This window comes from Lissotriton vulgaris, chromosome 2_1 (genome assembly GCF_964263255.1).
Source record: "Lissotriton vulgaris chromosome 2_1, aLisVul1.2, whole genome shotgun sequence".
NCBI classification, from domain to species: Eukaryota; Metazoa; Chordata; class Amphibia; order Caudata; family Salamandridae; genus Lissotriton; species Lissotriton vulgaris.
This window is the reverse complement of record NC_141687.1, coordinates 619846547-619863335: the sequence shown is the minus strand read 5'-3', so window position 1 is coordinate 619863335 and position 16789 is coordinate 619846547. Positions and strand designations below refer to the sequence as shown.

The 16789-nt window shown below is 45.2% G+C and overlaps 1 protein-coding gene across 4 annotated transcripts in view; it reads left to right on the top strand.

The window, feature by feature from the left end:
• TSLIG1 (tRNA splicing ligase complex subunit 1) overlaps positions 1–16789 on the top strand; it is a 56165-nt gene that overhangs the window by 31559 nt on the left and 7817 nt on the right. For all 4 annotated transcript variants that reach the window (XM_086955707.1, XM_086955709.1, XM_086955708.1 and 1 more), the window contains 2 exons: positions 2245–2297; positions 2442–2478. In XM_086955707.1, the coding sequence (XP_086811833.1) occupies positions 2245–2297; positions 2442–2478 (90 nt within the window). The remainder of the gene's footprint in view (positions 1–2244; positions 2298–2441; positions 2479–16789) is intronic.

Here is a 16789-nt window from a genome sequence, read left to right as displayed (position 1 = left end):
CCAGGTCCTCCTCCACCACCAGGTCCTCCTCCACCACCAGGTCCTCCTCCACCACCAGGTCCTCCTCCACCACCACCAGGTCCTCCTCCACCACCAGGTCCTCCTCCACCACCAGGTCCTCCTCCACCACCAGGTCCTCCTCCACGTCCTCCTCCACCACCAGGTCCTCCTCCACCACCAGGTCCTCCTCCACCACCAGGTCCTCCTCCACCACCAGGTCCTCCTCCACCACCAGGTCCACCTCCACCACCAGGTCCACCTCCACCACCAGGTCCACCTCCACCACCAGGTCCTCCTCCACCACCAGGTCCTCCTCCACCACCAGGTCCTCCTCCACCACCAGGTCCTCCTCCACCACCAGGTCCTCCACCACCAGGTCCTCCTCCACCACCAGGTCCTCCACCAGGTCCTCCACCACGTCCTCCACCACGTCCTCCACCACGTCAACGACCACGTCCACCACCACGTACACCACCATGCCCACCATCATGTCCACCATCATGTCCACCACGCCCACCATCACGTCCACTACCACCACCACGTCCACCACCATCATGTACACCGCCACCAAGCCCACCGCGTCCACCACCTTGTCCATCGCCACTACGTCCACCACCACCACGTCCGCCACTAAGTCCACCATGGCCACCACCACCAGGTCCTCCTCCACCACCTTTTCCTCCACCACCACGTCCTCCACCACCACGTCCTCCACCACCACGTCCTCCACCACCACCACCACCATGTCCTCCACCACCACGTCCTCCACCACCACCACTTCTCCCCCCACCACATCCACGTCCACCACCACGTCCACCACCACGTCCACCACCTCCACCTCGTCGTCTACCACCATCACCTCGTGGTCTACCACCACCACCTCGTGGTCTACCACCACCACCTCGTGGTCTACCACCACCTCGTCGTCTACCACCACCACCTCGTCGTCTACCACCACCACCTCGTCGTCTACCACCACCACCTCGTCGTCTACCACCACCACCTCGTCGTCTACCACCACCACCTCGTCGTCTACCACCACCACCTCGTCGTCTACCACCACCACCTCGTCGTCTACCACCACCACCTCGTCGTCTACCACCACCACCTCGTCGTCTACCACCACCACCACCACCTCGTCGTCTACCACCACCACCACCACCTCGTCGTCTACCACCACCACCACCACCTCGTCGTCTACCACCACCACCACCTCGTCGTCTACCACCACCACCACCTCGTCGTCTACCACCACCACCACCACGTCGTCTACCACCACCACCACCACCACGTCGTCTACCACCACCACCACCACGTCGTCTACCACCACCACCACGTCGTCTACCACCACCACCACGTCGTCTACCACCACCACCACCACGTCGTCTACCACCACCACGTCGTCTACCACCACCACCACGTCGTCTACCACCACCACCACGTCGTCTACCACCACCACCACGTCGTCTACCACCACCACCACGTCGTCTACCACCACCACCACGTCGTCTACCACCACCACCACGTCGTCTACCACCACCACCACGTCGTCGTCCACTGCCACGTCTTCCACTGCTCCTGTAAAAGCAAAATTAGCATCTCTACCTCACTCACTCAAAACAAGAATTGGCATAGCCAATAGGTCTCGCCTTTAGGACCTTATAAGTGTTTAGCCATGCAACACTTGATGTTGTTGTACCAAGGATATTGTACTGGAAAACTAAACACTTATAAGGTCCCAAAGGTAAGACCTATTGGCTATGCAATACTTGTTTTCTGTAGCTGTTGTCTGCCAACAGTGCTCCATCTAGGTGTCTCTCAGACTTATCCATCTTTTTAAAGGTTCTCCGTAAAAAATGCCCTTAAACTCAGTGTTTTTCTCTTTTATATTGCTTCATTTTTTTCTAAATCCCTCTGTTTCCTTCCTTTTAAAATTGTTGGAAGTTTGTTAGTATTTTGAAAATTGATTATCATTTTCATGCTTGGGATTCGATGCCATGTTGGGGATGTATTTTTAGGCATTCTCTTGAATGGAATTTCTCACAACTTTCTTCAGTGTTTTAGATTTTCCTCTGTAGACGATACATTAGATGAAAATCCTATTTGAATACCTCTACATTGCTTGTTCCATGATTTCAGTTATTTCTTTCTAAAGCTCTAGGTTGTCAACATTTTGTAGGTTGAGATCTTAGTATGTGTAGAAGGGATCTTGGAACTAACCACTAATGTAGCTTTTCTTTACAGGAGGTGAAAGTGCTGCATGTCGATCGAACGGCTTTCAAGATCCGGTCCATTGGGTGAGTGAGTAGGAGGTTGCATGGGGGCAGCAGGGGTAATTGAAGGTATAGAGGAAGGTAATTTGTGTTCATGGCCATTGGCTAATGTTTAATATTTGGTGTGCTTGTTGGTTTATAAACCTTTGCATTTACTTTGTCCTTTAGGTGGGGAGATGAGTTTAGTTTGGAAAAACATCCCCAGGTTTGTGACTTTTTATTTGGTTATCATTCTTTTGCATATGCCTTGCCTCTCAGCATATTCGTACTTTTTTCTTGTGATCCTGTTGGTTGAAAGGAGTATTTAGCACTTTGAGATACCATTATGCATATTCTCAACACCGTATCTGGATTCTGTGTACAAAATATGCAGTGGTTATATGTGGCTTTAGTTTCCTTCGGTCTTCAATAGTAGCTTTAGTTTAGGTGTGAATGCTCAACTCTTTCTTTGTTTTATTAATGTTGATACAAGATAACAAGATAGCACGCACAACTTTGTAAATAATAAAAATCAAAGCCCAGACCGTTATTGCTTCAAATGGTCTTTTTTTCTCTCTCTTTTTCGACTTACAACTTTTTAAATGAAGATCTGTAGTGAATTCCACAGGTCTTTAGTCTTTGTTTCACAAGTTCTGACCACAAATATTTGTATTATTAACCTATGGGCCGCCCTGCAAAGCTCGCTGCTCTGGGCCTTCGCCTGCACTACTCATATTTAAAGATGTGAGAAACAGTCAATTAAACTAGAAAACTATTATATAAAGGGGCAGATTCCTTATTTGTGGAGTAGCGCAGCAACTCAAGTTGTTCAAGGGGGTGAAAGGAGGGCTGAGCCATATATATTTTTTTAATTAGTCTCCTGCTGGTGCCCTACTGTAAAACCTGCCTGGCGCCACACATATTCTTTGCATAGTGGTACAGAGGTGTGGGTGTGCTGTTTGGCATAAGATGTGTACTACAGACCTACCGTTTCTATACAAAATCCTATGCCCAGACAAATTCATAAACATCCCACAGTTTGTATGTGTGCTCTGCAGCGCAGCATACATGTAATGCAGAGGTCTTCAAACTTTTGGATGCCGAGACCCCCTTGTCAACATTTTGAGGCTTAAGGACCCCCTCCTGACAAAAATATCTAATCCTGTAACAGGGCTACTAGAATTATGAGGCAGTGAGGACCAAATTGCGCGACAGGCTTGACTAAATTGTGTGGGAAGAAAATGTAAGTGATGTTATGCCGCGTATTTTGGGATAGCATTGCTTCATTATGTTGACATTTTTACACAGTAACACTGAGGAAAGATTTCACCCCATCAGTACCCATTTATAACCAAAATACAGCAATTAACATCAGAAAGATTTCTAGTCAACCTTTGAGAAGGGCCTTCCACTCCACAGGAATACGTGCTGCCACATTAGAAGCTCACCTGGCCCTGGCCAGGAGAAGCAGGGGTCCCTTTTAAACCTGGCGGTTTTGTGCGGAGTTAAGCAGCTTTCCTCTCAACCCCTCCCTTCCATCCCTCTCTCCTCTCCTAACCCTGGATCCCTCTCTCACTATGCAGGCCATTTTCTTTCACACCTTTTTACAACTTCTGAACTCTCCCCATTCAGCCTCTCACTTCACCCTTAATCACCTCTTGCCATTCTGTCTTTTCACTGTCCTCATCTCTAACAGGCTCTCCCATGTATTTCATGGCCTCTCTGGTCCCGTCAACACCCGTGCCACTCAGCACTTCTCATCCACCTCGTCTCTCCATTCAAATTTTTGTCTATTTGTATCTTAGACCTCTCCAGTCCCCCCGTTCAACTTTCACATCTTTCCTTTGTTCTAACAGAAGCCCTCACCTTTGGCTCACACTCACTTCTTGTGTGTCCACACTTCTATTCGGCAATTCACATTTCTCCTCATCCCTGACCTCTTCAATCGAATTCGCTCACTCCCTTGCTGTCCTCTCTAATCTCTCTTCACCAAGCATACGGGTTGTACCTGTATGCTCCTCTAGGCCTGTGCCACTCTGCTTATTGTTCCATATTCAAGAAGGCATGAGTTGTCCGTCTCTCTGTTTTGGTGCAGGCTGCGCAGTTATGGAACTTGCACCCTCCTTTGCTCCACCAAGAATCTATTATCCTTTAGGAAGATATAAAAACTTTTCTCTATGGGTAAGCCCATTTGGCTGGTTCTCCTTCTGTGTGTTTCTCATTTGCCTACAGGCAGCAGAAGGTTATTAGCCCCAGGACATCTTTTGGTAACAGTAGCACACTACAAATGTAAATAATAATAATAGCCAGAAGAAGGGGAGTCACTAGACCAGAAATTTGGAAGGGACTAACACTCCCAGCCAGGGCTGATCCTAACACTGGTCGCATTTGGTGCAACAGTCTTTTTTGGTGCCCCACCCCCGTTTCCTCCTTCTCCATGAATTGCTTCACTGCCACTCACCAACAACGCACCTCCTATCGCTATAGCACCTTTCTGACAAATATTTCATTTTTTATAGCACTACTCATAGTTTACTCACACTCAGTTCTGTGATCTGCATGGTACACGTTCTTTGTAGCAGGTACATAAACCCTCTGCACACTGTGGGTGACAAGAGTGCCCATGTGAGTGCACGGTGAGTGATGCAACAGTGCGAGAGTAGGGTAAGAGGAGTGACTGCAGGGTGAGTGAGGTGGCGTATGAATTTGGGTGCGGATGCAAGTTCAGAAGGGGACGAATGACTGTATGATTACTGATGGGCTTGTTTGAGTGAGTTGCATATTGAGCAGTGAGGGGGACAGGGCAGGAAAGTCACATGAGTGCAGGATGAGTAGTGTACTCGTGTGACTGCAGTGTGAGGTATAGGGTGAACAGCGCAAGTGCATTGTGAGTACAGATTGATCACTGTGAGTGCAGGGTGAGCGTGAAAGTGAAGGGCGAGAATGAGGAGCGAGTTGTCTGAATGCAGGGTGCATTCCCACACACTTGTAATAACTCAGCATGTTATTGACGGCGGCGTAGGGTTTAAGATCTAAGTCAAACTATTGCGCCATTAATCGGGGATCGAGGGTGGAGGAAATAAATAATGTGCTGATCCTGCAACAAACTTCCAGTCCTATGGTTAGGGTTGCCAGCAGATTATTTTGATTGCCCCGTCGGTACAAAAATAAGCAGTCACCTAAAGCTGTATTTTCAGCATTTATCTGTGCATACTTCGAACAGCAAATATAAATAGAACACACTTTTAAGTGTGTTCTAGGGCTGCCTCAATGATCCATGACTGATAAAGAGAAAAAAGACAGATACATCACATAACGAATACATACATACTTTTGTATTTAAAAGTCTATTTAGTGTCAAGGAGGTCTTTGCAGGCTCTTTAAACAAAACAGGCAGGCATTTTTCTTTTGGCAACCCTACTTTATATTTCTTTTCATTAAATGCATTCTCACACTACAGCTGTAATTGTAAAATACAAATGTAAGGAGCAGGCAGACCTTGACTGTGAGACTCATAACAGATTATCTTTCTTTTAGAGAGTTCCTTAAAACATTGTTAATTTGAACAGCTGTGATGAGGCCTCCGAATTTTAGTTAGCTTTAGCGCCTGGACATCCTTTCACTGGGGGTAACATCGCGCTTTGTAAATAGTTTTCATTAGTTGATATAAACCTAAGTATCTCTGTATTGGACCAAATAAATCACATGAATTGTTAAATTGCCCACTGAAAAGGCCCTTGCACGGCCTTCAGCCTAAACTACAGAGTTCTCAAATGTGCCCCGTTACGAACAGCCACCCAAAGAGTGAATGCACCCGGACACAAGGAGGTGAGTGGCAACGCAGTGCGGAATTAAGACAGATATTGCTCGAAAAGTAACTACGGAAACGAATACTTGTGGGAAATATGCACAAGTGGCGTGAAATTAAACAAATGGAATGTCCACATGTGAGTCCGCTATGGACATGTGTAATGCCACTTTAAATTTCTATTGGCGCTGAGCAGGAGCAAAGCCCACCACACTTGAGAGCTGCAAGAAATGTGCGTAGGGTGCATATCAGACGTTTGCAAACAGAGAAAGGTGTTAGGATCGTTAATAATAGTACTTGGCGCTTATGTGATTGTAAACAATCAGATTGCAGTAGGATAGCTTGGTGGGTGAAGGCACCTGGCCTAGGGTCATGACTGTGGCAGGATAGCTCCAATGATTTAGGCAAATGATGCTTAGAGCACGTGTCTATATTAGCAAGGTGTAAATCATGACAAAAAAGAAATTGCTTGCTATAAGGCACAGTGAATAATTTGTAGTGCTTCTTTCAATCCCCCCTTGTTTACAAGGAACACTGCAATCTTAAAATTCAATCAAGTGAGGCCGCCAGGATTGAAGCTGGCGACCAGGAAGGGCACTGTATGGCGTCAACGCGGATCGGGCGTAGAACCAGTTTACAAAGGCATGTTAAATATGCAAATGGTCTTTAATGACCTGTGAAAAACTTGGGCCTGCCGGAGATGACTCCAGACACTGCCCAGCCGAGCCCCCAGCACCTCGAGTTGCTCTGAGGCAGAAGCTGGACAGAGACACACGACGAGGGAGGAGGGGGACTAAAGCCCTTGGGTCTGGGCAGAAGTAGGACTGTGAAGGCGTGACCCCCTTTGTGTGGCTCCACGCCCCCCCTGGGGGTCACGCCCCACAGTTTGAAGACCCCTGATGTAATGTATAGAATATTTGGAGAAATTAAAGCATTTCTCATCTGTAGTGGCTGCTTCAAGGAAGTGTTCTCAACGCAAAGCCTAATTGTGCTTGCACAGATCTTCCAAAGAAATACCCAAATGATGCCCCCTTAATGCAAAGTGGTGAAGAGTGCTATTTGCACTGAGAAAAGGGCACAATTTCAGCACAAAATACTTGTATGAGTCAGTGTTAGACCTGGGGTTACCAGTCCACATAGGGTAGCCTGGCACAGCGCGGGGGCTATTCTCATAGGCTTTTGTGTTGTACTTACATCAGTCACTTATAGTAACTCAGCGCCCAACCACCCTAAAATAAAGGACACCACACCGGTTTTGAAAATACTGTCTGCTTTATAAATTCTCTTTGTAGTTTCTCTTTGTTAGCAGTATTTAGATTCCGCTCATTAATTTGCTCTGCATTTGATTATTAGCATAGACACATTTTCACATATTATTAATTACACATTACTCCCTCACACAAAAGTAACTCAGTAATATCCCCGGCACCTTATGCAACAGTGAATATTTCCCCCCTGGAAAACAGCAAAAATGACATTGCCTTACAGTTATACTTGGCTGTACGTTACCCTTGAGAGCCCAAGGTTATTGCTGGCAAGAGAATACACGTTTTCAGTACCTATTCCATAAACAGACCCCTAGTAGGTTTATACAGCTGGACATCTAGATAAAGATAGGCAAGATATTTTGTCATTTCACACAATCGTACAATTTGCTCTGTTATCACATTGGTTTAGCAGTTTGAACTGATGACACTCTATCGGTTTTGATTAACGCTGCGATAAAGAAGCAACTCCCCCTTCACTAATGCTTTCTCAGTCCTAGAACCGCTATGTAAACTTGGCTCCCTTCAGCACTAAAACAAACTCCTTACAGAAATCTCTTTTCCCCTCAGTTAGGCCGGAAAAGGGGCTGAAAAGCAATGTCTCGCACTCCCAGGAGGTTCGATCACTATCACAGGTTAACAGGTGTTCTCCCAAGTCCAAATACGGTTTCAAGGTCACCGGTCACAGTCAGTTAATTTGCTTCCGCTGGAAAGTCGAGCCAACTCACTCTTCCCTTCCGCCACAACCCTCCCCGGCAGCAGCACGGCCCTCTTAGCCCCAGGAACCCCGCAGTGTATTTCACGGTCTTACCGGGTTCTGGGCAGTTCGTTCTACTTACGCTGATTTAGCTGCAGCTACTCGATCTTTATCCCGACCCCAGCGCTGCAAGTTCCTCTCAGCTAGCTGGGCCGGAACCTCACTGCGTCCCTCATAACGTTTCTCAGGGCTCCGTCGTGAAGGAAGAAGGGTGTTTACGCGGGCCAGCCTCTTCCGACCTCCGCCCCCTTCTCTCAGCTGACTGACTCCTGCGTCTCCGCCTCACAGGACCTGCCGCTCTGCTACGCTACCAGCTGGGCTCTTCGCGCGGACTCTCCACACCGGGGGCCCGCAATTGAGCTACTGCAATCTAGTGAATGGGACCTCAGCTGTCAACTGCGACCAGGTAGGGTTCTTTTAACGATCTCTTCGGGCACAGAGAGCACTCGGGGACAGAAGCAGGGATACTACAGAACCCCCAAATCCCCCCCCCCCCCTACCCCCTCAGCACTCTCTTTGAAGGCAGCTCCGGTTAGGTCATACAGAAAAACGGGGAACAGCCGCACAATCCCTGATATAGGAAGTGGTTCTCTCCGTGGATCTCCCAGGCCAGTTTCTCACAGTTCGTTTCTAACAACTAGGAGCATTCTTCCCCGGACAATTAGTAGGATTGGTGAGCTAGCGGTGATGGACCTATGTCAGGGCTTAGTCAATAGGTAGCGGGCACGTCAGCCAGTAGTGTAGCCGGCCCAAGGGACGATCTAACCCCTAACAGTGCGCCAGCCTCCCCACTCTATCGCTTCACTCCTCACCAGGCTCTCTGGTCACTCTACAAAATGCCAGCCCTAAACCTAACCTATTTAGAGGCTGGGCTCTGGCTACTGGAACTGGCTAGAAGGTTCTAAAACTTACCTATGTAGTCCTATGGGTCAGAACTTCTGAGGTAAAAGTTTTGGCAGTTACAGGCCACCATTTTATGTCTCTGGGTTCCCCATTTTATGTGTGGGCGACTAGGCCTAAAAAAACTTGAGGGTCAAGGTAGCCCCTCACCCCTAGGACAACGCCAAAAATTCCAGTGGACATAAAAATGACAAGGCGTAGGGGGCAAAAAGTGGACAAAATAAATAAATAAAAGGAGGGACCACCCAAAGGGCTGACAGGTCTTACAGTCAGAAAGTAATTACCCTTGCAAGACTTAGCATCGATTTACATCACTTTGCACCAACTCAAATATGTACATCTGCGCCTAGCTGTCTTGGCGTGGGTGATATTCGTGACCTCAATAGTCAATCATGTATCAGTTCTAACTGGGCATGATACGTTGTTGTGGTCTCGAGACTGACATTTAGGGGCTCCGGACACCACAACTGGTCTGTATTGTAATTTACCACTGCTGTTCGTTATTCTACTTCCCCCTAAATTACCCTGTGCCTTGGCCATTCAAATTTTAGGATGGGTTGAACAGGGAGAACATGTTACAGCTTTGTTCAATCTTTTTTGTGTGGCACCCAATAGTCTCTTTTCCCTCCCAGCTTGGCCACAAAGCTGCAGTACAGCAGGAAACAGATTTTCATAATGTTGGACAATGAAAGTTTGCGTACTTTTGAGTTGGGAAAAATAGTTACCAGTGACTGGCCTATGATGTCCCCAGGCAGAGGTCAAGAGGGTGGGGCAAGGAGTCTCAGTGATCGTAGGGTCACAGGGTCCTACCTTGATCCCCTTCTAGCTTGAGATGTGTCTTGTGGAAAATGTTGAAGAGCCACAACGGGGTCAGATTGATTGCTGCTAGATGAGTACGCAGTTTAACACGTTGGGTTTCTCACCAAGATCAGCTAGGATTACACAAACTTCCTTTCTATCCCACTACTAACTGTCATGCTTCTTAAATTCAGTGCTGGGGGTTGGCTTTGCACCCTGTTGTGCCAAATTCTTGTTTGCACTCCCACCTGTGGCAACATTTAGTTGGCCTTGGATTTACAGATAGCGTTGCCACCTGGTTTGTTTTGTACCAGCCTTGTCTGTATTTTTATGCCCAGGATGGTAAAAAAATATTAGAAATACAGTGAAACCTGGTATTTTGTTTCCCTTTTGAAACATGTCTACAACAAAAAACAGTTTAAAAGTATTTCAGAGCTGTTTCATATAATTTCAGAATGAATATTAGAAGAAACATGGATAATTAACATGTTACAAAAGAGTCCTAGAATTGTAACATTTTTTTTGTTTCTGTTACTGGTTCTGGACTGTTCCTTAAGAGCAAAACATAAGCAAATCGCAGTTTTTTTCTAATAAAAACGGCAACCCTCTCTATCTACAAAGTGTATAGTAATGTGCCCAAAGGGCCATCCATACCTGTGTTGATCTACGTTGGTATTAATATTAATTACATGACGACGATTAATTACATAACGACGGCCCTTAAAAAGTAGTTAGTTCAATCTGCAATATTGAACCAACTAGTAATAATAGGGATTGGCGAATGGGGGGTGGAACTTTCAAACAGAACTATTGTTTATGGGTCCTTCGTTCTAAAAATCCCCCCAGTATTCTAATATCAAATCTACCAACAAGATTGTATTTAACACAGATGTCATACTTTTAACAACTCATCCAAGCATAAACTAAACTGCCCTACATACACAATTTTTCTCGCTAAATTCATGTGCAGTTGTACACACTCAAGATATCAGCTTCTAGAGTTACTTTAAATTAGCTGCATAAACAAGTAGTCGGGTGCAGTGACACAGATAACAATGCATAGCTGTTAAGTTTCACATGTCCATGCGTGTGCTGCTCGTGTACAGGTTTTTTCATTTGAATTCTGGGACTTGTAGTCCTGTTGCTTTATGGAATATGCAAGACGTATGTAGTAGGCAAGACTATAAGTCGCAAAATTCAAAGAAACGCCTAAACTGGAGCAGCTCATTATGCATGGGCCTGGGAAGCTTGGCAGGGCTGACAATGTAAACTGTCATCTCAACACCTACATCTCTCCTTCCTATGTGACCCAGAACTGCTCTTTCCATAGGTCAACTGTCCATGGATGTTTTTAAACCGTCTCTGGAAAAAAAAGTTGAAAACCAGTCTTACCCATGCAGTGATGCTGAACTTTTTACAATGTGTGAATTATTCTTGTTTTTAGACTTTTTTCTGTAGGCAGTTGTTCTTGTCCCCCCCCCCCCCCCCGCCCCCCAACATTGTTTCTTTAACAGTTGAAAGAATAACCAATTTCTTAGATGAGGAAGCGCCCCTGAACACCCCAAGAAGAAATTACAGACCCAGAGGAAGAGTGTGCCCCACAATTTGAAGTTTTCACTAATCTCTCTGATTTCCTCAGAAAGAAAAACGGATATCAACCCGCAGAGTCACTTGCAGTCTGTATGACCTCAAGAACACCAGTGATTCCACAGGGATGCTATAGTCCTCCTTCATCTCTCAGCAGCCTTTGACATGATGAGCCATCAGCTACTACTACAAAGTCTAAATGAGTTATGGGATAGGCCTAAAATGGATTGTCTTCTCTCACAAATAGGGTACATTTGTGACGGTCTCCTTTCTACTTAGTACCAGTATTGCAAGAAGTTAGGTGCCCTCTGTTATTTTCAGTGTTAAACTGACAAAACCTCCCCGCCCACCCCCATCCCCCTCCCCCCTCAAAAAAATGGTCAGGACTCTACTGCTACAGTGCTGCCATACCTTGACTGTGCCACTGGGCAGTACATTAAATTCACAAAGCATCTCATCAACAAACTTCATCAAATTGAGAATGATGCCGGCAGAGATGTACTTACCCTGAACTGACGTAACCATATTGCTGCTGCCCTGAATGGTTCACTTGCCACAGAAGAATCGCTTTCAGATTTTAGAGAAATTAGAGAATCATAGGCTGGTGGATACATACAGAGAAATTTGGGTTGGTGTGGAAGAAATAAGCAAATACCAGAGTTCCTGAAGTTGCTTGAACAGGCGTGTCTTGAGTTGCTACCTGAAAGGTAGGAAAGAAGATTTCCTAAAGGATGCTGGCAAAGCGTTCCATGCTGATACTGTGGCTCTTTAGAAGGATTAATTGCATCTTGAATATTGGAACTTCCAGGAGAAAGGAGTATTCGCTTCCCAAGCCTCTCAAAACTCCTCCGAAGATAAGCAGTTCTGCAGCGTGTGGACAGTTCTCGTTCTGCATTACTTGGTGAACAGTGATGCGTAGTTACAAATTACTCCTGGGTCTGATAAGTAGCCAGTAAAGGTCATCGAGATGTGATCAGACGTTTTTAGCTCCATGCTGTAACATTCCCCCTGAAAGTACAATAGAGCAAGAGTGGGGCTCAATGAAAGAGGAACACATCTACGAAAAATAGCATTACCAAAATATTGACTGGTTAGGTTATGACAAGGGCATGTATGGCTGTTTTGAGTTTTTCAGTATTGATGCCTCTTTTTTTTATTGGGAGATGAAAGTGTGTACAAATTATTTTGTCTAATAGGTATGTGAACACTAATCAATTGTGATTCATAGAGTTTTAGTAAATTGTACTGGGGAAAGGGAGAATCCGGTTTAGATTTAACAAATTCAGAAATGCTGGATTCATTTAGACTCTTTGTTGCTGATGTGGAATGTAGCAGAGACGAAGTATTTTCTAGATTGTTAAGATTAACAATTGCTTTCATCCAGTTTAGGTGAGCGAGACCGTTCTTTAGGGCGAGAACTTAGATGTGTGAAGTGTTTAGGTGCAATTTTGTATCGTCTTGTGTTAATCGATGCCAGAGCTTCTCAAAATCAAACTAAATGGCTCCATGTAGATGATTAGTTTTGAAGCTAAAATGTAGCTGTGACTGACCCCACAAACCTCTTTTGCTGTCAGTGGCCCCTCTCCTGATTATTCCGCCTTTCACAAGAAATGCATAAGTGAAAGCTGCTTTTCTGTAAACTATTGAAACCATATTCAAGAAAACGATGATACAGATTTTCCACAGCCCTAGTGGGGAAAAATGAGGATTTTATTAACCCCTTGCATGCGGCCGCGATTCTACGCCTGTGCCACAAAATCGCGAGTGGGCGGGTGTATGACGGCCCCAGCCGTCATCAGCACACGAGCGCCGTAGTGCATGACGGATGGGGGCCGTCATCAGCATGCAAGGGGTCAAAAAGTGACAAAGGCACATTATATTATGCATATCTGTTTTGTTCCTCATACTCGGCAGCAACAAGGGAAGAACTTTAAAAGTAGATCATTTAAAACATTCTGGAACATGCATAAATAAAGAGAAGCCACAGCTATCTTCCTTCTTTTTATTGTTACAAATAAATCTTCCATTTCCATGTCCTCGCTGTAGTCTGTGTTGCTTTCCAACTGGTCACTTAAGTTACTTAATTATTTTCTTTAAAACTGACCTTCGGTAAAACACAAAATAATCATTCATAGAGTAAATTGATGGGAGGACTAATATTAGCATCAGTGTTTATAAAAAAAATCATGATTTTCTTCCTTTTGGACAGTTAGGTCTGTGGAAAATCGGCATATGATGGCAAGGCTTGAAGGCCAATATTATGCTTGTTCAAAGTTTTGCCATAACATTTTCCACAGCACTCTCAATGGGTTTAAAATATAATCACTTAAATGTAGACTCATCTGCTCAATCAGCTGACTTCAGAATATTACACAAATTTCCACCAACCGTAACAGCTTTGTTAACACCTTCGATGCTGCTGACGGAACCGTTCCATCACGCCCCTCGGGTGGGCTGTGCTGGTGACGGAACGGTTCCGTCACGGCCCGGCCGCCGCGCCTGCGCGGCACTGATTTCGCGCCTGCGCGGCGGGTTTAATTAAGCGGGCGGGGCCGTGACGGAACCGTTCCGTCACAAGCACAGCTCACCCGCGAGCCGTGACGGAACGGTTCTGTCACCAGCACCGGTGAGCCACGCGCCCGCCCGCGAAATAGCCGCCGCAGCGAAGGAGTTAAACATAGCATCTTGTGCTGGATGTGCCCCAAGCTGAAGAACACCTACATCTCCTCCTTTCATAATTTCCTTTATTCACCCATCGAAAGTTGGTGAAGAACCTGGCTGATGGGGGTGTTTGAAGGATATAAACAATTGTGAATCTCCCGGTTTTGTCAGACCTTCTCTTCCATACTGGTATACTTTGACATTCAGCCTCACACACATTTTCATGACAGTCTAATCTTGGATTAAAAAACTTTTGGTTGACAACTTCTTAAAGAAACGTCTAAAGGTCTTATATCTGAAACAGATCTATAAGATTTCAAGCAAGCAAGCAACGTTGCCAGTTTCAAAGACAAACTCTGCAAAGTTACATTTTCATTCTTTTCCCTTTTTTGCGGTTCGCGAAGAACTGTATTCACATCCTGCAAAGACTTATTTTTAGTCACAGGCAGGGCTTCTAAACGCACACTTGTAATCGATCTCTGTACAAAAATATTCTGTCCAACAAGTAACCAGTCCTCTAAAAGATGTCCGGGTGGTATAGCTGGTCTACATAAATGAACTGTAGTTAACAATACTTCGAAAAGTCTTTAAAAAAATGTACTGCGCTAACGGAAGGGTCTGAAACGGGATCCAAATCCCTTCCAGAACACCAGTGAACCCATCTTCCTCATACCAATTTGTATGCCTTTGAAGTTCCTGGCTCCCAGGATTCTTTAATGAGCTCCGGAGCCTCTGACAACAAGTCTAACACCTGCCAGACTCTCCTGAAATCATCCATGCCATCTGTTGTAATTGTCTTCTACCACCAACTCCTGAAACTCCTCTGTTTTATTCTACAACTGAGGATAGCCTAGCATTAGCACTGGATTGTCCACTAACAACCCCATAATATCCGGGAATCATATTTGTATATGCCAAAATGGTGTTATTAATAATACGTCGAGTGCTCTTACTACACCTTTATCAAAACTCTCTGGATCTTTGCAAATGGTGGAAACGCGTAAAGTTTACTCTTGTTCCATAAATGAAAGAAAGCATCTACCTCTCATCTTAAGATCCGATGTCCAACTGTAGATCACAGGAACCTGAGCATTCAAACTGTTGGCAAAAAGATATATTTCAAAAGAATATCTCACTATTCAGCGACCCCTCATTTGAAACCATCAAAATCCTTGAATTGCAATTAACAACAACATTGCTTATCCTATATGCTGAGCTAGAAGCATAATATTCTGCTCTAGAAAAAATGCCAAAACTCCCATGCTAAATCAGTTGGTGCTCTTGATTGGGGACAATCACAGTCTGTTCAAATACCTCACTGCAGACACATTGTTCATCTGTGACAAAATATTAACCCCGCCCATCCAAAAACACTTTTGATATCTTTCTGCACCCTCTGTAGTCTATTGAATGTTCCAACACATCTAAACTTAAATTATTCACCAAACAGTAAACCTTCCGAGGGTGCTTCTCCCACTTAACTAGCAAGCTCAGCTAGCTTTTGATCTATTGTCAGAAGTATACTCTTTTGTCATACAAGGCAGCATGAGTGTTTTCTATCAAACTGCTCTCTGCTCCCACTGGCGCAATTCTTCCACATTGATGACTGTATTGTGCAAATACGCATCCCCACACGTATCAAAAACCTTTGTCAAAGGTCCCAAAACATTGAGAAGCCTGTCCTGGCATCCCTTAAGCCCATTGTCTAATCCTTTCCTCGGATGCTAACCTGGGTTTTTCTTTGTCAAGAACACCAACATTTTTTATTACAAACTTGTTCTAGGATATTCTCATTTTAAGCATGTCCTTACTTCCTTTGGCTTTTCTCTGCAAATCCAACATTTAAAATAATGGGCTACATGCCAGTCTGGAGACCACTGAGGTGACTGAGGATGCTGCACTAACAATGGATCAAACATATAGTCCCAAATGGGTCAAATAACCTTTTGCCATCTTGAACATTAAAACATATTTCCAACGTTCTATTTTAGGCTTCTCAATTTACTTATCGGAGTTGTCAAAATCCGGTGTACCACATATCTCCACTATTGAATGATTCACCACAAGCCACATTTTCTTGGCCCTTATAGTCTTCTCTAGTGCTCTTTTATGAGTTGATGCCATCTTCTTAACGGTTGTGCACTCACCTGGTCCCAACAAGGGAGACCACAATGGAGCCCATGCTGGACCTTCTATCCCTCCCGAAGACAGGACATGCCAAAGGAAGCAAAACCTTCTAATACAAGCTATCCTCTAGGGGGCGAGGGGGTTGGAATAAAATAAGAAAAGAGACTTTCGGTACTGGAAATGCTCAGCAGCTGGATGATAGTGTGTAACAGGATTTTGTCACTTCAGAGACCTTCTGGGTCTGTGCGATAGATATGCACCGGACCTGAGCCTCTTGGTTTGCGATGGCGTAATATACTGAAAATAACAAGAGGAGGCAATTACCATCCGTACAGTAACAGGCCTCAACATACAATGACCATGCCCTAACTTTAGTAACATACATGTACAAGTTTCCCCAGCAGCACAGCATGAGAGCAGAATTACCAAAATCATAGAATGGAGTAAGCTACATCCAAGATTACGCTTGAAACATGGGTTGGAGTTTCTGGCTGTCCCAGGGTATACTGGGAGCACATATTGGAGTATGGCACCCCAAAGGTAAACCTAGCCATACAGGTTGGAGTACGACACTCCCATGGTTTACTAGGAACACGGGTTGCAGTATGACACTCCCAAGTTATACTAGGCACAT